The sequence below is a fragment of the Xenopus laevis genome, chromosome 5L (assembly GCF_017654675.1).
Source record: "Xenopus laevis strain J_2021 chromosome 5L, Xenopus_laevis_v10.1, whole genome shotgun sequence".
Lineage (NCBI taxonomy): Eukaryota > Metazoa > Chordata > Amphibia > Anura > Pipidae > Xenopus > Xenopus laevis.
The window spans coordinates 18,053,104-18,076,931 of NC_054379.1; the positions used below are offsets into that span (position 1 = coordinate 18,053,104).

The following is a 23,828-nucleotide window of genomic DNA, read 5'->3' on the forward strand; positions in this document are numbered from 1 at the left end:
TATATTTCCATTACTTTAAAACACTTATTTTTTGACGTAACTGTTCCTTTAAAGGGGTCATGGTAAGTCTTTCATTCATTTTTGTTTATTTCAAAGTACAGGTATGGGACCGGTTATCCAGACTGCTCAGGACCTGGGGCTTTCAAGATAACAGATCTTCCGGTAATTTAGAACTTCATACCTTAGGTCTACTAGAAAACCCTGTAAACATTAAATAAACCCAATAGACTGGTTCTGCTTCCAATAAGGATTAATAAAAGCTTACTTTGAATCATGTACAAGGCACCAGTTTATTATTAGGCATCCATTACACTGCAGCCACCTGTTTTTTTTTTTTTTTTAATGTCTCAATAAACAGTGGTTTTTGCTTTATAAGGCGGGGTACCCTACACATTTTTTTCTTTTGCTCCTGTTTTATTATTACAGAGGGAAAGGAAGTAATTTTTAAAAAAATGGATAATTTGGATAAAATTAAGTCTATAGGGGACACACTTTCTGTACTTCAGAGCTTTCTGGATAACGGATCCTATACCTTTAACATAAAATTAAGAACCCCCCCCCCGATAATGCCCAGTAAATTTGCAATTTCAGTCTTCCCCAAATCTCCAATGTTCACTTGCTCATCCATAACAATTTGGCCTTTTCATGGATAATGCACATTATAAAACACAAGGCCACTTACCCTTTACACTGTGTTTGCCCTTGGGAAGTTTTGTAATTTGTGATGCTGCTTTCAGCTCATGCCTAATAAAGACAAAATGAAAAGAGTAAAATGATTGTATCCTGAAGGTGGAAGTTATCAGCTCTGCAACTGCTACAAACCACTTCTTTGTTGCCAGGGTCATTGACACAACCAGCCAGCTCTCCGTTTAACTTCCAGTCTAGAGCAGTGCAGAAAAAAAAACTCGCAAAAAAAAAAAATACAGGCTATGGAAATTAAAATGACTTACATGTTTCCGAGGGCCACCTCCCCCAGTAAGATCAGCCCTATGGGGCTACCCGGCATTGCATGACAGTAGTTTGCACTTTTGGATACCATGTCGGCAAAATAGATACCTTTGCCAAACATATACCCGGTCTGTGGGGAGAAAGAACCAGAACAATGTGGGTAAATCTGCATTAAGGAAGTGAAATCTCTGCATGCATCTATTCAGGTTACTGGAGACATTTTCTAATACTCATCTGTAGAATCAAATATGCAGCGATGCATATTTCCTACTAGGAATGCACCGAATCCAGTATTCAGTTCGGGATTTGGCCTTTTTCAGCAGGATTCGGCCGAATCCTTCTGCCTGGCCGAACCGAATTTGCATATACAAATTAGGGACAGGGAGAGAAACCGTGTAACTTTTTGTCACAAAAGAAGGAAGTAAATGTTTCCCCCTCCCACCCCTAATTTGTATATGCAAATTAGGGTTCGGGTTCGGTATTCGGCCGAATCTTTCACGAAGGATTCGAGGGTTCGGCCGAATCCAAAATAGTAGATTCGGTGCATCCCTAATTCCTGCAGACAATTATTATTAATGCCCTATTTGTATACTGTGGTTACTGCCCAGACAATATAAAGCACAGTAAAGAAGCCCCATAACTGTAATGACCCAGGCCTTCATAGTGGCCCAAGCAGCTAAACATCTTGGATCTTGTTAGGCATCTGTGTGTCAGTGGCTCTGCACGTGCTCAATGTGCTCTGGGCTGCAGTTGAAAAGCTTAGAGATTAGCAACAAATTCCTATTGGGATGCCCCCCGCCAAAACCAGGGGACCATGCTCTAGACACGTTACATTAGAGTTGCCTCTAATCAGGTACTTACAACAGGAGCTTCTGGCGGAGCAATTCGGAGACCCTGAGACAATATTCCTGCAAAATTTGTGGTGCGGGAGCCGTGCCAAAGCAGCTGGCGGTTGTGTAGCTGTTTAAATGGTTTATACCGCTGATATTCACCTTCACGGTCGATTTTGAATATCTTGAGAAAATGAGAAAGATCATCAATTATCCAGCACCTTCGTGATAGGGAATAGCTTTTTAAAGGGGTTCCCCTTCACGTGCTTTCACCCAGAATCCATGGAGATTGCAGCACTCCCAAATGATGGTAAAACGCCTTAATTTCACATATGGCACAGCAACGTTTCACATTCCTTTGTCAGCTTGATATAGGAGGAGAGAGGTTCGAAACATTGCTGTGCCATATGTGAAATAAAGGTGGTTTTAACATTATTGTTTGGGAATGCTGCAGTCTCTATGGATTCTGGAGAAAATGAGAAAGACCAGAAAAAAATGTTCAGAAAAAATGAATTCCCTTCCAAATTCCCCACATGTAACACATAACATACAATGTAATTAAAGGGGTTTACATTTAAGGTAACTTTTTGTATGGTATAGAATGGCTAATTCTAAGCAGCTTTTCAATTGGTTTTCATTATTTATAGTTATTTGCTTTTTTCTTCTGACTCTTTGCAGCTTTCAAATGGGGGTCACTGACCCCTTCTTAAAAACAAATGCTCTGTAAGGCTACACATGTATTGTTATTGCTACTTTTTATTACTCCTCTTTCTATTCAGGTCCTCTCCTATTCATATTCCAGTCTCTTATTCAAATCCGTGCATTGTTGCAAAGATAATTTGAACCCTAGCTACCCGATTTCTTATAATGCAAACTGGAGAGCTGCTGAATAAAAAGCCAAACAACTCAAAAACCAAAAATAATAAAAAATGAAAAACAATTGCAAATTGTCTCTAAATATCACTCTATGTCATACTAAAAGTTATCTGAAAGGTGAACCACCCCTTTACTGACATTAACATTTAAAGGAGATGTTACCGAAAAATAAAAATTCTGCCTAATAAAAGAAAATCATATTCTAAGAAACTGCCCAATATACACTCATGGCACATTTTCACTGGTTTGAAAGCGATGTGTAAATGTAATGATTACTGAAAGCAGTATCCATGCCCCTTGCTTGTCTCTGCACTGCTGGGTCTGACTATTGCCTGTGAAGACATATGGGAATAGGAGTCTTTGCTGGAGGAACACACCTCGGCCATACTGATGCAAGAGACAGAAGCAGCAGTACAGAAAGAGACTGCTTTCAATGACATTAATATTTACAAATAACTTTTAAACCACTGAAACCTGTGCATTAAATGGGGTTTTAAACCTTTGAGTTAAAGGGATACTGTCATGGGAAAAAAATTTTTTCCCAAAACTAATCAGTTAATAGTGCTGCTCCAGCAGAATTCTGCACTGTAATCCATTTCTCAAAAGAGCAAACAGATTTTTTTATATTCAATTTTGAAATCTGACATGGGGCTAGACATTTTGTCAATTTCCCAGCTGCCCCTGGTCATGTGACTTGTGCCTGCACTTCAGGAGAGAAATACTTTCTGGCAGGCTGCTGTTTTTCCTTTTCAATGTAACTGAATGTGTCTCAGTGGGACATGGATTTTTACTATTGAGTGCTGTACTTAGATCTACCAGGCAGCTGTTATCTTGTGTTAGGGAGCTGCTATCTGGTTACCTTCCCATTGTTCTGTTGTTTGGCTGCTGGGGGGGGAAAGGGAGGGGGTGATATCACTCTAACTTGCAGCACAGCAGTAAAGAGTGATTGAAGTTTATCAGAGCACAAGTCACATGACTTGGGGCAGCTGGGAATTTGACAAAATGTCTAGCCCCATGTCAGATTTCAAAATTGAATATAAAAAAATCTGTTTGCTCTTTTGAGAAATGGATTTCAGTGCAGAATTCTGCTGGAGCAGCACTATTAACTGATTCATTTTGGAAATTTTTTTTTTCCCATGACAGTATCCCTTTAACTTTTAGTATGATGTACAGCAGGGGTCCCCAAACTTTTTAACCCGTGGGGAGCAACACAAGCGTGACAAACGGCTGTGATTGGGTATTAGGTAGCCCCTATGTGGGCTGGCAGCCTACAGGAGACTCTGTTTGGTAGTACATCTGTTTTTTAATGCAACTAAAACTTGCCTCCAAGCCTGGAATTTAAATATAAGCTCCTGCTTTGAGGCCACTGGGAGCAAATTCCAAGTTGTTGTCGAGCAACATGTTGCTCATGAGCCATTGGTTGGGGATCACTGATGTAGAGAGTGATATGCTAAAACAATTTGCAATTGTTTTTTTTATTTGTGGTTTCTGCAATATTTAGCTTTTTAATCATCAGCTCTCCAGTTTTAAATCTGATTGCTAGGGCCGGAATCACCATAGCAACAATGCATTGATTTGAAAAGGGACTTGAATATGAATGAACAGAAAGAAGAGTAATACAACGTAGCAATAAAAATACATTTCTCCAAGTCAGCTTGGGGGACACAGGGACAGTGGGGTATAGCTAGTACCACTAGGAGGCAGGACACAACAATAAAGATAAAACTGGCTCCTCCTCCACTGGCTATACCCCCAGCAGCTTAGCTCAGTTTTAGTCGTGTCCTCGGGAGGTTAGGGCTTAGGTTTTTCTTCTAGTCAGTTTAGCAGACACATAGGGGATGTCTTCGTTTTTTACACTGCATAAAGGATCTTATTGGCACCCCCCCCCCACCGTGGGATTCTGTCTCTGGGGTCTTTCTAAGTGCAGACCAACCAGCCACATGTATATCTCCTTTTTCCCTGGCAGGAGGAGAACGGGCTGGCCAGCGGACAAGAGGAGATCGGTTCCCCAGCAGGTAGAATTTTTCACCTGGGGACCCAATCCGCAACTTCCACTCTCCTTACTGTCCCCTTGCCTAACACGCTGGGGAGATACACTGGTACATATGGTTCCCCTACATAGGGGGGAGATTTTGCGCTATTAGCCACACTTGCACACACTGGACTTGCGGGTTCCCCCCAGCAAGACATTCATTCACAACTAGAGGGCGATTTGCAAAGACAACCTTGACAAAATTGAAAACACAACTCAAAATCTGAGACTACCTCAGCATGACTGTGCCCTCCCTCACACGACCAGACACAGTGCCAATTGGGGGGAGATTAAGACACTTGGCCGATGTGTGGGCCACACTCTTTCAAAAAGCTTGGGTGCAGGAAGTTGTTACTCAAGGCTGTCACCTAGAATTCTCCTCACTCCCTCCCCATCGTTTATGTCCAGGCTCCCTCAGGAGCCAAAAAAATGCACCAAATTCCAGAGTGCTATTTCCAACCTTCTCCTCACAGAGGTAATCACCTCAGTACCTCAGGAAAAGCTTTTCAAGGGATACTACTCAAATCTCTTCGTAGTTCCAAAAAGTCCACCCCATTATGGATCTCTAGGAACTGAACAAATTCATTTGCCCAAGAAAACTCAAAATGGAGTCCCTCCAGTTGGTCATCAAACCGATGTCTTCAGGGCAATAAAGGATGCGTACCTACACGACCCCATTTTCCTTCCGCATCAGAGATTCGCCTTACAGAATCGTAACTACCAATTCACAAGTCTTCCTAACATCTCCCCCACATATCTTCAAGATTATGGCCGCAGCCACAGCGCTTATCCGAAATGCTGGATTCTCCATCAATCTGTACTTGGATGACCTGCTGATCAGGATGCCTTCCCTTCTGGAGGCCCAACGGTCACTCAATGTAACCATGGACAAACTACAGGAACTTTGCTGGGTCCTGAACATGAACAAGTCTTCCTTGACACTAAACCAATCCATGGTGTTCCACGGCATACAGTTCAACACTCAGACTCGGAGGATCTCACTCCCTCCGGAGAAGGTACTTCATCTTCAAGCAAGTAAGTTATCGTCATTACATCCCGAACAGGGTTCGGGACATCCGCAAGTCAGAATCCCTACTATTCCTTCCTTCAGGGCCACACTGGGGAACTCCGGCCACCAAATCAACCATCTCCCTTATACTGCACACCAGACAAACTTACCCCTCACTCCACCAGGGGTGTGAGCACGTCCTGGGCATTCAGACGACTGAAAAGAGATTTAACGGTAGGTAGATAAAATCTCCTTTTGCAGCCTTACAGAGCAATTGTTTTTTTTAGATGGGGTCAGTGACCTCCATTTGAAAGCTGGTAAGAGTCAGAAGAAGGAGGCAAATAATTACATTAATTATAAAAACAATTAAGGAACCAATTGAACAGCTGCTTAGAATTAACCATTCTATAACATACTAAAAGTTTACAACACCTTTAATTTAAACCGTAAAGATGTTTTTTTTTCCTGTGGAAGCACCAAATCTCTATGGGACTTGGGGGTAAAAATAACTTACCTCGAGGACCTCAAGATCATATGCATTGTGCGTATCTGCGTGCGTGTTCTTGACATAATCGCATATAATTCTGGATTCTTCTGAATCTTTAGCAACAACCTAGAGCGGTGGAACACACGGCAGGGCAATTCTTAGATATGCAACAGGAACGAGTAATTCCAATAAAGGATAGTGATGGTTTAAGCTTTTAAAACTCAAACAAGTAAAGAGTTTACTACCTTAATGTCAGTCTTAATCTTTTCATATTTCACATCAATGGGATCCTTTTCACCATCATCGGCGCCACCTCTCAACAGGCTGTAAGCAACTTCAATGTCGAGCAGATTATCCAGCATCTGCACTTTAGCCTGCAAGCCAACACAGGAGATACTTTAATACACGGCAGGTCCAGTACCCAATGGCTGGTGGGGGAGAAAAAAACAAAAACAGGTACCTGTATGTACTCTAGGTTATTTAGCAGCGGGGGCTTCTTCATTCCAAAATCATGAGGTATGAGTGTGTAAAACTGATTGGAGAGATCCAGTAATCGGGCTTCGCTTAAGGATTCAGACACGGCCTGAAGCACAAGAAGAGAAGGTAAGAACAATGTGATGGTTTGAATCAGATCATAATATTCCAGGTTGCCTTGAGGCCTTAACCCTTTAACACCACAAAACACCTCTGTAATAATAGATCTTCGTATGCAAATCAAGTCAATTCTGTATTTTTTGCATGTAATATGTTTGGATTAATTCTTAATATGGTCATTTAGGCGTAATTGTATAAGAATCTGTTTATAATATACAAGAGCCTTCTGTGTTTGGCAAATTTTTGTGCTGATACTATTGGGAGAGGTGCCGACCCCTCCAGCCAACACTAGGCAACCATTACCAGGAGAGTACCTAGGGTAAAATAGGGATTCTTTTTTGCTGCCCTATAATACACAAGAGCCATGAATATACTGTAAATTATATCCTGATGCCATTGGTTATAATCGGAGCTTAGTGATGTCATTTGTCACATGACTCACTGAAACATGTGTATTATAATAAATAAAGTACCCACTGTTGCAAAATTTGAGGATATTAGAGTTTACCTCGGCGTTCCATGACCTGTATAAAAATTCATGGTTTATATGGTCATGGAACTCCTCTATAACTTGTTATATTATTCACTATACAATACAAAAGAGCCATGAATATCCTGTAAATAATATCCTTATAAACGGTGCTTAATGATGTCATCTGTTATAATCGGAGCTTAGTGATGTCATTTCTGTCACATGACTCACTGAAACGAGTCATGTTATATTATTATATAATAAATAAAGTATAAAAATACATAGTTTATATTGTCATGGAACTCCCCGATAACATCTTTATATTTTACAAGAGGAATACTGTATTCACTATATCTATAACATTACTTGGTATAGAAGGCATTCAATATGTCTGGGCCTGTAACCGGCTGAACAAATAAATCTGTAACAAATCGACTCTTGACTTACCTGCTGCACTTGGCTAAGAATAGAGTACGCACTCTGAATCTGCCGCTTGCTGAGTTTCCCCAAAGGCATCTTCTGGAGATCGATCTGTAATAAACAGATGGCATTGTTAGCATGATATGCATTATATGAGCCAGCAGGAGGACAAATGATTTAGCATTGTATCTGGGAGCTATCCTGTGTACTAGAGTGAATACCTCAAACTCCACCATGGCCTTTTTCATGCTCTCCACATCAAAAATTAATTTGATCAGTTCCTGGACAGGCTTAGCGAGCTTGGATTTTGTGCCGGCCCCCACTGAGAGCTTCTTCACCACATCTTCTTCCTGAAAATGGCACACAAGTTATTCGTTGACAGACAATATTGAAAGAGACAGTTTTACGGTATCTCTGTATGTGCTATATGCAAAATTGTGCTTAGTACAGGGGAATACCTATGCTGCCATAGTTTTATGGTATCTCTCTGTACAGGCTATGAGCAAACTTAGGGGACTGTTCCTGCTGAATTGTGCTTAGTACAGGGGAATACCTATGCTGCCATAGTTCTATGGTATCTCTCTGTACAAGCTATGAGCAAACTTAGGGGACTGTTCCTGCTGAATTGTGCTTAGTACAGGGGAATACCTATGCTGCCATAGTTTTATGGTATCTCTCTGTACAAGCTATGAGCAAACTTAGGGGACTGTTCCTGCTGAATTGAACTTAGTACAGGGGAATACCTATGCTGCCATAGTTTTATGGGATCTCTCTGTACAGACTATGAGCAAATTTAGGGGACTGTTCCTGCTGAATTGTGCTTAGTACAGGGGATACCTAAACTGCCATAGTGTTATGGTATCTCTCTATTGAGGCTATGAGCTGCAAACGTAAAGGACTCTTTTCTGCTGAATGATGTTTAGTACAGAAGAATACAATGTTGATATAGTTTTATGGTGCCTCATGTCTTATGACAGGCCCAATCCTTTCATTTTGAGATTATGCTTCCTGTTTGCGTCTTATTAAAGGGATTATGTCATGATTTTTATGATGTTTTTTATTTCTAAATTACACTGTTTACACTGCAAATAATTCTCTCAACCATTTATATCATTCCTGAACCAGCAAGTGTATTTTTTTAGTTGTAATAATATAGTCGTTTTGCCCAGTCCTGTGCTTTCAGAAAGAGCCAGCACTTTAGGATGGAACTGCTTTTACTCAGTGTAACTGAATGTGTCTCCCTGGATTTTACTATTGAGTGCTTTTCTTAGATCTACCAGGCAGCTGTTATCTTGTGTTAGGGAGCTGCTATTTGGTTACCTTCCCATTGTTCTTTTGTTAGGCTGCTGGGGGGGGGGGGTGATATCACTTCAACTTGCAGGACAGCAGTAAAATGAATTTATCAGAGCACAAGTCACGTGACTGGGGGCAGCTGGGAAACGGACAATATATCTAGCCCCATGTAAGATTTCACAAATAAATATACAAACATCTATTTGCTCTTTTGAGAAACGTATTTCAGTGCAGAATTCTGCTGGAGCAGCACTATTAACTGATGAGTTTTGGAGAAAAAAAAAAAACATTACAAAACAATATCCCTTAAAGTAGTTATAAGGTTACATGGTCACTATAGGAGGTACAGTGTAGCTAGAGAATATATTTTGTATGGATACTTTTTGATTTTGGGACTGGAGGTGCAATGTCTGAAGGCAGAGAATTACATATTTTGAGGGGAAACTGCAAGACCCATCTCATACAGCGATCAGGTTTCTACCACAACAGGAGTACACTCTACCGACTCTGCAAGAGCTTCAAATAAAAAGGAACCAGTTTACCACTTCACAACTTACCTGTCCATAGTCTATTTCCAGGGGATAGAATTTTTTGGGGTATTTGGTGAAATTGGGCGAGTGCCATGCATTGCCAGTTTTGTCCTGATACAGGTTGAGGAAATGTTCAATGGCATCTTCCTTGGAAGACATCTCTTCTAGCTTTTTACTGCCTATTACTGTGCCCACCCGACCCCAGGATCGGAACACCCAGTACCTACAGGAAAATCGAGAGGGCAGTTTTAGGGTTATCTACAGCCTGGGCCGAGACTTATAGAGCAACTAAAGCATTAGCATTAGGCCAGGCAAGGTGTATCGCATGCAAACTACAGCGGAACAACAGTCACAGTGCTTACAGAATAAGATTAACACATCCAATATATACAAACACACAAGCTAAATGCTTCAGTTCAGGGAAACAAAGGGTGTGTTTTTTCAGCAAAGTTATTGAAATGTGACAAACCCATCACTCATATCACCGGGTAATTGTTTTATCACTTCCATCATATTTCATACCCAACTCCTGCATGAACTATACTTTTTAACTAAGCTAATCTTTTTATTCCTTCACCAATTGGGTGCCTGGAGCTGCTAATAGATTGCATTCTAGACAGATAGCGAGCTACAAGTCACAGTTACACTGACCTGGAATCTCTGTCGTGCTCTATAAGTTGCAGCTTATAATAGGAGTTTGTCCCTCTGGTTATATCCACCAGTCCCAGAGTTGCACTGAAAATCTTTCCTCCCGTTTCCAAGACATGACATGAATCTTCCAGCTCTAAAATGAAGAGCAAATCACACAGACGAGTTATAAAAGAAATTATTTGAAAACATTTAGCTGAATCACCAATAAATTGTTTAAAGGATAAATAAATAATAAACTCAAGCCTAATTAAAGAAGTAGCTAGAAATATTGTACATTATGATTTGGGCTTCTGTACCAGCCCAAGGCAACCACAGCCCTTTAGCAGTAAAGATCTGTGTCTCCAAAGATGCCCCAGTAGCTCCCCATCTTCTTTTCTGCTGATTCACTGCACATGCTCTGTGCTACTGTCACTTACTGAGCTTAGGGACCCACTCACAATATACAGTACACATAGAATAGAAATGTCACAATATAAGGCTGATTAGTAATTCATACATGGCAGCACAGAAACCAGTGCAATTAGCATCAGAATTTAATAATCAGCAAACCTGTAGCATCAGCTTATATTACAGGGGAAGCTTATTTTCTGCTGGATAATTAGTGACGAGCCCTAAGCTTAGCTTCTCAACAGCTGCTCAGAGCCCACTGAGCATGTGAGTGTCACAGACACTTTCCAAGATGGTGACCCCCCTGTGACAAGTTTGAAGTCCTGGATCATTGCTGCTATTGACAAGCTGAAACTTTAGCCTCGTGCAATAAGTTCACTATATAAAATCTGGCATTTTTAGCAATATTAATTTTTTGAGTTTAGTTCTCCTTTAACAGGCTATTTGCAGGTAAGGATAATGGCACAAGTGGTGTATTGACCAGACAGTCACCTCTCATGGCTTCACACTGGAAAGCATGGAAATGCCATGCAAACACTACGAGTGACAAAGGTCACCAATCAAATGTTCATATTGGTATTTGTGATCTGATTAAATGTCCTGATACAAAAAGCCAGATTATAATGCAGGTCCTATACAGACTTGTCAGGAGGGGACACCAGCAAGGGGATATTGTAACCGACACAGATGTGTGGATCATTTTAGGACAAATACAGGGTGAGTTGGCCCCATACATAGACCGATAAGCTGCTAAATTGGCAGTGAGGTTTAGAGATCCCTAAAACTGGAGAACAGAGAAGCCCAACGTTTACCAGGAAATATGGAAGCAGTACAAAGACTATACCTTTTTTTTTTTTTTTCAAATAAGTGTTTTTTTTTTACAAATGCCACTTTTGTCACCATTTCACGAGTATAGTGGAAGTGAATACAGTCAGAACAATGAGCTGTCAATTGACTGCTTAACCATCCTGATTAAATTACAAATTTGCAGCAGTGATGCTGGCTGGCCCAAAACCAGAGGCATAGGCGAGTTTGGGACGGCTACCTTTCCCTTCTGTTCTCCCCGCCCGCGACCTCACACTGCCGGCTTCTGTTGCCAGAATTTGGAAACTCTAGTTTGCCCCAGCCCTTTTCTTGACCACTGCAGGGTGGGCGCGAGTCGGGACGGAGAGAGAGCCACGCCGCAGTGCTGTGCGGCCCGTAACCGGCGGTACCAGGCCGACTCCTGCACAAAATCTTCGGGAGCAGGTCGAGCTCTTCCCCCTGCTCTATAAAAAGAGGGCAGGAGCGGCCTGGGCCAGGTGCGGTTCGGGAGGGGGCGGGTTAGGTTTGGGTGTAGGTTGAGAAATTCTCGACCCGCACATCACTACCACGCCATGTTTGGGTTATCAGGGGGCAGGTATTGGTCGGGTGCACGTTGAGGGAAATGCGACCTGCACATCACTAGTTTGCAGGTGAGAATATTCCTACAATCTTGGAAATCTGACACACTGGACTTAAACCCAATGGATCCAGGTGCAGGCAAGGTAAGGGGCTGATTCCAGTGTAGGAGCCGACAACCGCAGGCCAAGTTCCAGCCCTGTGTGACATTATCCTAAGTCCCCAGGCATAAGGCTAAGAAACTCCACATTAATTAACACTACAGTATAACTAATGGGCCAGCTGCATTCACTGTAATGAGATCACCATACTAACACCAAACATGTCTAAACCCACAGTGGGAAACCAGGTCTCTATCCGTGGAATGGATAAAACAGGTAATTTCATTGGATCATCCCTTGAGTACCAAAGTTACCATGGTAGCCTCTGCAGCAAGAGTTGAGCTTAGTACTGAGAACATTGACCTAGAGATTATTATATTAAAGGGGAACTGTACCTTGGAGCAAACATGTTTGCAGGGTTTAGATTTGTTTCCACATTAAAGCTTTATCTCGCCAGGTCTTTTATAACTACAACACTTAGGGGTGCATTTATTAACATTGGAAACAGACATCACCAGTGATATTGCCCATAGCAACAGTCACCTACAAGTTAGAAAACAAAAGTAAAGATCTGATTTGTTGCTATGGGCAACATCTACGTTGCGGTTTGTCTCGAATATTAGTAAATATGCCCCTCCGCATCCACTGCCATTTTTTAGAAAGCACAATCAAGAGAGGATTCCCTTATAATAATAATATTATTATGAAGAACAGCGGGCAGCATGGTTTACTTACCAGAATCAGGGTCAATGGCTGCTCCCCCTTTAACAGTCAATTTCATTTTCTTCTCAGACTTGTTGCTCCCTGAAAGAATAGGAAGGGAATTTATCTTGTCTGTTATGGGTACAAGACACCATGAATGTTTGTATTGGAATCAGATAAAAAGGCAATGAGGCATGCTACAGCCAAGCAGTGATTATTAGTGGGTAATTACAGTATATACCCATCACCTGCTGCTCAGATGTTGCAGAACTAAAACCACATTGTTCCTGTGGCAGATCAGATCCTGAGGATATAGTGCAAGTTGCAAAGCGATGAAGGCTGCACTCAACCTTCAACTGTTCATTTATTTTTACCCACAGTAGTAACCATGGCACAGACAGGAGACATTGCTGTGCCTATTCAATTCAGTGCATAAACCAGTTATACTTGTGCATCATTAAGCATTTTATAAGAAACTGACTAATTCCAACTTACAGTGATAACCTTGCATGGGGTCAAAGCTTTGCCATCCCCATTCTACACTGGGAAGGGTGACAGATTCAAAAGACTGAGCTACAGATGACAAGTGGCCGACTGGTGTGAGCTTCGCCCTATAATGCCAATCTGTCACCCAATGAGAAGATAACCGAGCTACTCATTCATATTTTATAGAATGGGGATCTCTCTGCTCAGCTTACCTTTCTCTTCTTTTACTTTGCCCGAACTCTTCCCAGCCACGGGCCCACTGGAGGGCTGCTTTTCTGTTGGCTGCACAGCCTCCTGCTTGATTTCAGCCCCCCATGAAGATATTCCAAACTGGGATAACAATTCCTGCACGCTCTTCCCCGACTCCACTTCCTTTAGGAAGTCGTCACTTACTACACGCACATTGGCTGCTTTCACTTCCTCCATCTTTTTACTCATCTTCTCAACTTCCTCTGTATCAACCAAACACAAGCCTTGTTATTACAACTTTTTTTAACTAAACTCCCATCTGGAAGGCTAATTAGAAGCATGAAAAATACAAACATATCAAGTTTTTTAATGCCTCTGGGGAGGCAGAGTGTGTGTAAAGAGAGGAAACACTCACTGTTAGTGCTGATGCACAGATTGGCCTTGTGTGCAGAACCAGCGACCTTGCCGCCCAGTCCCTCAATCAACGTCTTTACTTCATCTTTGTTTTTTGATAGCTTTCCAATAAGAAGAACCTTCGTATTGGTTAAAGGTTTCCCTAATGAGGTAGACAGAGAATATAAATTATATGCCAATGAGAAATTGTAACCTGTAATGTCTTCATAAGTTAGGCTGACCCACCTAAGAACCAAGTAAACATCCAATGTAACAAACGTATGTACAGTTTTATTTCTTTTTATTATTGTATTTCTCTTCACTTAAGTTTTTATTACAGTTTATTTTTTGTTTTTCATTTATTGTGTTGACATTACAAAAAGAGACGACACATGATAATGTAGAAATGTACATGCCAAATGGATAATAGTTTGATTATCTAATTATGACAATATGTAACACATTTTAACAAATATTCAAAATTCAATAAAATTGAAGAGAAAAAAAATTTAGGCTGACCCCAAAACTAAATTGCACATTGTATCGATTACTAAAATGATTAAGGGTAAGGGCACACGCGAAGATTCAGCGAGATTTAGTAGTCGCCCATCGATAAATCGGCTCTTCTTTGGGGCGACTAATCTCCCCAAACTGCCTCCCGCTGGATAGAATCTAAATCAACAGCTGGATGGCACTGGGGGGGGTGTTTCGTTTCCAAAGTCACCCAAAGTTTCCTCGTAAGGCAATTTCGAAAAAGAAGCGCACCGATTGCCATCCCGCCGGCGGGAGGCAGTTCTGAGAGATTAGTCGCCCCGAAGAAGAGGAGATTTCTCGATGGGCGACTAATCTGAATCTGAGCGTGTGTCTTTGCCTTAATACATTGCGGCCATGCTCGATAAAAAGGAAAACAATTCTGAATCCCGCCACTATATTATGAATTAACACCTCTCGGTAGAGTCATTATCCCGACTACCCTGTTCTGGACTCCTCTAGAGCGGCAATGCTCAGTAACTAGCTGGCTCTCTGACCAATGTATGAGAACTAGATCGAGTAGTGTTCAGTAGGCTGTTCATCATCCAACACTTTTTTATTTTAGATCAGTTGGTTTAAATAGCTCACCAAAGATATAGGGGGTTATGTAATTAAATGCACTAAGTTTGCCCAGGAGCAGTAACCCATTGCAACCAATAAGAAGGTAGAAATTACTTGTCACCTGTCCCAAAAGGAAAGATCCTGTTGGTTGCTCTGGGTTACTGTTCCTGGGCAGACTCGGTGCCTTTTATTGCATACAGCGGAAAGTCTTTTCAACTACTTTTTACATGTGACAGTTTTTCCAATATGGAAGTGGAAAGTTTAAAGGGCACCTATCACAGCCAAAATCAAACACATATTAACAATCTGACCAGTACCACCTAAACACATTTAATCAAACTACATACAGTATATAGTTTTTTGAGGGAGTCCATACTGAGACTATAACAGAGACTATAACAGAGACTATAACATGCAAATTTCAGGAGCATGATCAGATTGTAGCACTGCCTTGAGTATTCTACCCAGAATGCCATAATTGTTTTAGTAAACTCCTCCACTAGAAGTATCACGAGATTTCCCTATCTTGTCCCCTGCTGGTGATGTTATTATGCAAATGAAGGGCACACACTAACTTCCAACAGGTGGCAGCACGACTGAACAGCAGAGGTTTGGCTGATTTGAAAATTGTTGCTAAGAAACCAAGGAATTTCAACTGAGCATGTGCGAGATTTTAGAGCTACAGTTGGCTGGGAAGATATAGGTAGGAGGAGCCAATGAAATCCAAGATGGCTGCCTCAGCTAGAACTGCAGTGGAGATAGGGGAGATCTTGCAGAAGGAATAATGAGTTGATGATTTACATTATACAAACAATTCTAACTGTTTTAAAAATCGGTTTTCTTGAACTTTCATATAGTGTAAATGATTTTAGTTATGATTGGTGCCCTTTAAGTTTTCACTTTCTAAAGAGTAATGAGAGTAATTGTTCTAAAAAATTTTCAATCAATTAGTCATCATTTAGTTGATACATTTCTTATCTTTGTCCCTGCTGAGCAGAATCTCTGGGTTTCATTACAGGCAGCTGTTAGAATTGATACAATAGTTGCTAATACTCCAGAGATGCTGCTGAGAAATGTATAACTAAATGTTGCAAAATTGTAACAGTTCCGGATCGGAGCTGCCAGGCTGAAACAGGAACATGAAACTTTCAAAATTAATTTCTCGTAAAACGGTAAAAAATAAAATGACGGAAAGCAATAGATTTTTAAATCTATTTACGGTGAACAATCTGAAAACAATTTTAAAAAAAAAAAGTGTTTGGTGCCTTTAAAATGGTTTTTAGAACAGACCCAAAACAGATAAAATTAGTGGTTGACACTGGACAGTCTGCCAAGTGAACAGGCTTTTAACTTGCCACTCTACCTTCAGGAAAAGTTTCCTCCACAGTCGGTTTCGGTTCAGGGGCAGCTGGTGGGCTGATAGGTGTAGGAGCAGCACATGGAGGGAAAGCTCGGTCATGTCTTTTGAACTTAAATTTCTTCAAATAAGGAATTTCATGGAACTCCTGAATATTAAGAAAAAGGGTCAGTGTCTGTAACTGTGTGAACTACAGGCAAAGTCCAGAACAGTACAGTATGGGACCTGTTATCCACAATGCTCGGGACCTGGGGTTATCCATATGATGGATCTTTCCGTAATTATTTGGATCTTCATACCTTAAAGCAGAATTCAACCCCCCATATAATAAAACCCACTAGCCCCTACCCTACATAGTCCCCACTCCCTGCTCCCGCCCGCACAGGTGATAACTCCAGTACTTGACCCTAATCCTGTAATTACCCCTCGTTGCAGAATAAGTGCAGCGGAGCTCACAGCCGCCATCTTCTTCTCTTTGGTAATCTTCGGAAAGTAAGCGCAATATTGGCGAATGCGCAGTTGAAGCAATCTTCCGGGTCCGGACAACTGAGCATTTGCCGAAAGTGATGGAAATAGCCGAAGGGAAGGTAGAAGAACCGAAGATTACCGAAGACAAGAAGATGACGCCCGTGAGCTCCGCTGCGCTTACCCTGCAACGAGGGGTAATTACAAGATATGGAGCAATTACTGGAGTTATCACCACTGCAGGCAGGAGCGGGGGGACTATGTAGAATAGGGGATAATGGGTTTTATTGTATGGGGGGTTGGATTCTCCTTTAAGTCAATCATGTAAACTGAACATAAACTCAAAAGGCTGGTTTTGTTTCCAATAAGGATTTATTATATCTTAGTTTGGAATCAAGTACAAGCTACTGTTTTATTATTACAGAGAAAAAAAAATAAAGAAATCTTGATTATTTGGATAAAATGGAGTCTATGGGAGACGGCTTTTCCATAATTCAGAGCTTTCTGGATAACGGGTTTCCAGATAACGGATAATAGCATAAATAGCGTTTCTATTCATTTTCCATTGATGTTAAAGGCCTGGAATCGTAGGTGCAAATAGGGAGCTATACATTTTCTGGGTTACAAAATGCCAGGACCACTACATGCGTGATTGCTCTGAAGGCCCTGTAAGTTATATCTAGACTGAATGAAAAAAAATAAATAAATAAAAAAAAAATAAAAAAAAAAAACTAAAAACGGGACATTTCCAAATAAACATTCAAAACATTTCTGCAGGAAAATAAGAAAAAAATGCCACCCACCTTTGGTGTCACCCAATCCTTTCTGTTGGGAGTTTGTGTTTTAGCAACACATTTTGTCCAGGCACTGAGGTCCCCAGTGCAATAATAAGCGTCGCCCTTGAAAACAAATTGCCCACTGCATTCCTCGCATGGAAGCAGCGCTCCAAATGCCATGCCATCCGATACCCGGTCCACAATCTGTAGCAGCCCAGAGAGGGGAAATTTACTGAAAATAACTGCAATGCACTTTAGGAAGATGCACAAAGCACAGATGAGCACAAAATAATATTTGCATGCAGGCTGCATTGCTTTAACTCTTTGCCTGCTGCGTAGATCAAAGGTGGAGCCTTCTCTTAAGAAACTACTTACAAACAAATATATTTATAAAAGTATAAAGCAGCGACAATTGATAAAACACTTGCCTAGAATGTATAAGAGCTCACTCTATTAAAATCATCAGATATCATGACTTACTACATGCAGAATTTGTGCAAAAGGCAGTTATTTTTTTAGATTTTGTTTGTACTGGAATCAGTTATTTGAGTGAGCTCTAATACATCTGCTAGGAAAGGAAGCCCCCCATATAAGATGTATTGGATCATTCATCCGACATCCAACTCCTGCATGAAGACAGAATGAGGAGAAACAGATGCTGAGAGAGGAATAGTGAAGATAAACTTTGATTATTTCAGAAACAGTAGAGAAATTTTAATTGATTGTATTTAGAAAGTTTCTTATTTCACTATGCTGAAGCTAATGTTACATTTTAATATTCAAAGTAGTTCCTCTTTAAAAGGGAAACTTGCCAAGATGCTATTATACGACTGATATATGCACACGCAAGTGTTTTATCAATTGTCTCTGCTTGTTTGTAGTAATTTCTTAAGTTACTTATTCCAGTAAGAGGAATCTTCCATTACATTTTTATTTTCGCGAAAGTTCCCCTTTAAACAAAAGGTCAATTGCTCTTTACCACCAATGCTGCACCTCAGACCAAGTAGAAGAGAATTTCATTTACTTACGTTGGTCTCACCGGACGGCACCTGCTGTTTGTTGGCTATGAGAAGCTCCTTCAAATCATTGGTGCTGCAAACTTTTTTCAGTTCATCCTTAATATGCCAAATCAGCTCCGTTTGCTCCTGTAATAAGCAAAGGGCAACACATTAACTTAGCACACACCTGCCAGCATTGCCCTCTAAAACACTACACTTTGTATAAAGCAGCGGTGCACGGCATGCTGAAATCTCTGCACCCCCTCAAGGGTGATTAAAAATGGCCCAAACCGCAACAATGATAGTGATGATATCCTAAAGCAGCAGCTCCTTTGGCATTTGCAGACAGATTGCTAGTCTTGACCTGCCACCGACTATGCCAAAGTAAAGTGACATTTGCAACCAACCTTTAGCAGCTTTTCCAGCTTTGACTCTTTCTCCTTCTCTTTCTTTATTTTCTTTTTGGTTGCAGCGGAATGTCCGTCCACTTCATCTGCCTTCCTCTTCCTAAATAGGAAAACAGAAACCAGGACATTTGATTTTTAACTAAAAGGGTATCTCTCTTTTTACCAGCCCCCTTCAAGGCAAACTTTTTTGGGAAGTCAAAACCATTTGCTGCATGTCATATGGAGTTTTGCAACTCCATTTGTGTAACCCCCGACAGCCTAATTGCCAATAAAGGATTGGTCATCCAATTATTCAACGTTCAGCTGACATGGGTCGAATACACTGCACTGAAACCACAGCAAGCGACTGCGTGAAGCCTGAACCCAATGCTATGAAATATTAATAGGCAGCAGGAGTCAGTATCAGAGCTTATGGCAGACAAAGGGGCAGATTCAGGGAGATTAGTTGCCAAAGTTTCCTTGTGAGGAGACTTTGGAAACCGAAGCACTTAGAGTGCCATCCCGTCGGAGATTTTCATTCTCCCCGACTTGGCTTCCCTTCGGCTAGAATGAAAATCTCAGAATCGCTCAAAGTGCCATCCCGCCAGCGATTTTCATTCTAGCCGGGGGAAGGCAGTTCAGGGAGATTAGTCGCCCGTGTGTCTATGCCCTTACGCTGCAGCAAGCCACAGTTACAAATAACTATACGTCTGTTGACTATAAAATGCATGTCCCAATACACAGCACCACAAGCAGCCTAACAAATCCAAAGTGAACCTGACAAGCTCTTGTACCACCAATAAGTCTATAGGGAGCTGTTTTAGGTGTTTTAATGCCATGTTTTCATCTACAAATACAAGCGACACACAAGTGCCCAGATTCATGTGCCACTACCCTAAAGTTGGCCATAGACGCTAAGATTCGATCCTACAAATCATCGTACGATCGGACTCCCCCCATCTCCTGACCTGCCATTAACCATTCAGATCAAATAAAGTACAAAAGAACAGATCAGCCGATGTTCTGCCCCTGACAGCAATCGTACGAAAGTTATGTCCGACCAAAGCTGGTGACAGTCTCCCTCTGAAAATCGTACGGTTGGCAATACATGCAGAAAAATCGTCTGCCGACAAATCTTTTAACCTGTCCGATTGTCCAAACGACCGATCTCCGCCGGACGAAAAATGTCGGGACTCTCCACACACAATCCGAAAATCGTACGAATCCTCGATTCGTACAATCAGATCTTTGCGTCTATGGCCAGCTTAAGACGACAAGCATAGAGCGATTCCTACAAACGAGACCACGTGATTCTGCCACACTCAGTCTCTAACAGCAGCTCTATCCATAATTATGCCTAATTCTCTAGTGTTAACCTCTATGGGAAACACTATATTTGTTTTCATTTTCCTCCACCTCCAAGAGAAAGCCAAGGGAGTATATTAGTCTTGTGATGGAACTAATTAAGATGGTAATTAATGAAATTTGTTTTTAACACCTTCACGGCGTGAAGACAACAACAGCTGTGCTGCTACACCCGAGGGCTGAGCATATATATATATAAGGTGAGTGATACTGGTAACCTCATTATGCCAAGCGGGTAAACTGTATATATATATATGCCAGATACATATGCCAGATACAAGGAACAAGAGCAGGATAAATCTGTAAGTAATTCACTTATTAGTAACAGGATCATCATCATTTATTTATACAGGTATGGGACCGGTTATCCAAAATGACTTGGACCTGGGATTTTCCGGATAACAGATCATTCCATAATTTGGGTCATCGTACCTTAAGTCTACTAGACACATTAAATAAACCCAATAGGCCGGTTTTGACCCCAATAAGGATTAATTATATCTTAGTTGGGATCAAGTACAAGCTACTGTTTTATTATTACAGAGAAAAAGGGAATCATTATTTAAAATGTTGATTATTATATTATATGGATAATATGGAGTCTATGGGAGATGACCTATCCGTAATTCAGAGGTTTCTGGATAACGGGTTTCCGCATTAACATATCCCATACCTGTATAGCGGAAGAAAGTTATGCAGAACTTTAACATTTTTTTATAGCCGGGGGCTCAAACATTATAACAAGGGTCACAGAGTAACAATAGGATGGGAGCTTCAGTACCAGTACTAGCAGTATTAAACCATTGGAGGAGCATTTGATGATACTATTAGTAAATCTGTGATTGTGTCACTGCATTCACAGCTGGTGAGATGCTAAGAAAGGAATAGGGCCAGGAAACAAGTCCCTATCACATTGATTGTCAGGTTGACAAAATAAGTCAGGTCTAGAAACTTTAACTAAAAAGAACTTGCAAAAACAAGACTCTCAGCAAAAAACGATCAACATCATCTATAGGTAACTTTTAATGTACATTCATATTTTAGAAAGTTTTTGTGTCAGTATCACTTTAAGAGAGACATTTTCCTTTGGTGGAACGGTTTTTTACTACAGTGTTTGCTTAAAGGGGTGGTTCAACTTTAAGTTCATTTTTTGTATGTTATAGAATGGCCAATTCTAAGCAAATTTTCAATTGGTCTCACTTTTCCTTTTTTTTTTTTAATTGTTTTTTATTTATTTATTTTTTATAGTTTTTGAATTGCCTTCCTCTTCTGACTCTTTCCAGCTTTCAAATGGGGCTTACCGACGCCCTCAAATAAACACGCTGTAAGGCCACACATTTATTGTTATTGCTACTTTTTATTACTCATCTTTCTATTCAAGCCTGTCCTATTCATATTCCTGTCTCTTGTTAAAGTTAGGGCTGGTTGCTAGGATAATTTGGGCCCTAGCAGCCAGATTTTTGAAATTGCAAACTGGAGAGCTACTGAATAAAAAGCTAAATAATTCAAAAACTACAAATAATAAAACATTAAAACCAATTGCAATTAGTCTCAAATTATAACGCTCTACATCATACTAAAGTTAATTTAAAAGATCAATAACCCCTTGAACTGCTTTCTGCGAACAAACACCCACCCAATATAATACATAAGCATGTAAGGCACAGTTTTGGGTGCTTACAGGCCTGGTCTTCCTAAATTTCTTGAAGGGTATGGGCACACGCTAAGATTCGGGGAAATTTAGTCACCCAGCAACAAACCACCTCTTCTTCGGGTGACTAATCTCCCCGAAAAGTCTTCCAGCTGGCTATTCCGAAGTCGCCGAAGTTGTCGCGCGATGAAAACTTTGGAAAACGAAATGCTCAGGGTGCATTCCCGCCAGCGATTTACATTCTAGCCGATGGGAAGGCTTTTCGGGGACATTAGTCGCCTAAATATGACTAAATCTCCCCAAATCTTAGCGCGTGCCCTTACCCTAAAAACCTGCCCATTCCTGGATTGAACCACACTATGCGTTAGTAAAGGATAAGAGTTATTGGATTTACAGGCCAACAATGTATATGATCTTCTCCTATAAATATTTTAGCAATGTTCTTTTCCCGCAGGTGATCATCTTAACCATGAATGCAAGTTCCAAAGTTACATCTAACACAAGTGGCACCGGCTTGAGTGACACCTTTAGCCTGAATGTTCCCTATACGGCAGCAGAGATGATTATTGCAGTAACTGCCACCCTGGGGAACCTCCTGGTGTGTATGGCGGTCGTACACGACAAAAAGCTCAGGACAGTGACCAACTATTTCTTAACGTCTCTGTCCGTGGCGGATGTGTGTGTAGGTGCAATTGCCATCCCTTGTGCCATCCTGACCAGCATTGGGTACCCACACAATAACCTAGAACTGTGCCTCCTAATGCTCAGCATCCTAATTATGCTCATCATATGCTCCACCCTAAACCTCTTATCCATCGCGGTGGACAGATACGTGGCCATATTAAATCCTCTTCGATACAGAAGCATTATGACTCCAAGGAACGCGCTCATATCTATCATTGTGGCTTGGCTCTTATCGGTGCTAAGTGGGCTACTGCCGTTAATGGGCTGGCATAAAACCCCTCTAAGCCCTTACTGCCTGTTCACCCAAGTGATAGACATGACTTACATGTTCTACTTCTTTACATTCACTTTTTTCATCTTGCCCCTCACATCAATGCTGCTGATTTATGCACGCATCTTTTCAGCAGTGAGGAAGCATATAAACCATGGCGAAACTAGAGCGACTCCAGAGAACATGGAGAGCAGGCAAGAGACGGGCTTAAAGAGGGAAATCAAAACAGCCACTTCACTCTTCACCATCATCTTCCTCTTTGTCCTGTGTTGGGCTCCCCTACATGTTGTAAATGGTCTGATCCTGCTCTGCTCGCGCTGCTCTATCCCTCCTCTCCTTGTAGACACCGGGATAATATTATCTCATGCCAATTCAGCTCTCAATCCAATTGTATATGCTTATAAGCTAAAATCCTTTAGGGACAAGTTTAAGGTGTTTATCCGCTGCAGAGACAACACTATAACACCAGAAGCCCATTAAAGGATAAGTAAACCTTCAAAATAAGTGAATGTGAAATTGATGAGGGTGCTATTCTAAGCACTTTTGCAATTTACATTCATTATTTGTTTTCTTTCCCCCCCCCCAAGATATTAAGGGATACATGTACTGTTAATATGAATGAATTTTGTTACAACAGCGCCACCTGCTGATCAGTTTCCCACCAGTCTGACCACCAAGTAGTCAAGGAAGTTGTCAGGAGAAAGAAAGAGGCTGCTCTGATGCTCTTCCACTTAGGAAAAAAAATTAGAAACCTTTATCAAATCTTTCCTAAGCAGAAAAACATCAGAGGAGAGAACATCTTTCTCCTGACAACTTCCTTGACTACTTGGTGGTCAGACTGGTGGGAAATTGACCAGCAGGTGGTGCAGTTGTAACAAAATTCATTCATATTAATAGTACATATTTCCCTTAATATCTTGGGGAAAAAAAAGAAAATAAATAATGAATGTCAATTGCAAAAGTTCTTAGAATAGCACGCTCATCAATTTTACATTTACTTATT

General features: G+C 41.0%; 1 protein-coding gene across 1 annotated transcript in view; it reads right to left on the minus strand.

The window, feature by feature from the left end:
- Positions 1-23,828, minus strand: part of parp1.L (poly(ADP-ribose) polymerase 1 L homeolog) — a 35,886-nt gene that overhangs the window by 2,735 nt on the left and 9,323 nt on the right. Inside the window, 17 exon segments of the mRNA NM_001088102.1 lie at positions 683-744; positions 951-1,078; positions 1,810-1,962; positions 6,210-6,308; positions 6,428-6,556; positions 6,643-6,765; positions 7,696-7,779; positions 7,890-8,018; positions 9,519-9,714; positions 10,143-10,275; positions 12,746-12,814; positions 13,411-13,650; positions 13,803-13,943; positions 16,236-16,377; positions 17,498-17,674; positions 18,499-18,615; positions 18,876-18,975. Of these exon segments, the coding sequence (NP_001081571.1) occupies positions 683-744; positions 951-1,078; positions 1,810-1,962; positions 6,210-6,308; positions 6,428-6,556; positions 6,643-6,765; positions 7,696-7,779; positions 7,890-8,018; positions 9,519-9,714; positions 10,143-10,275; positions 12,746-12,814; positions 13,411-13,650; positions 13,803-13,943; positions 16,236-16,377; positions 17,498-17,674; positions 18,499-18,615; positions 18,876-18,975 (2,222 nt within the window).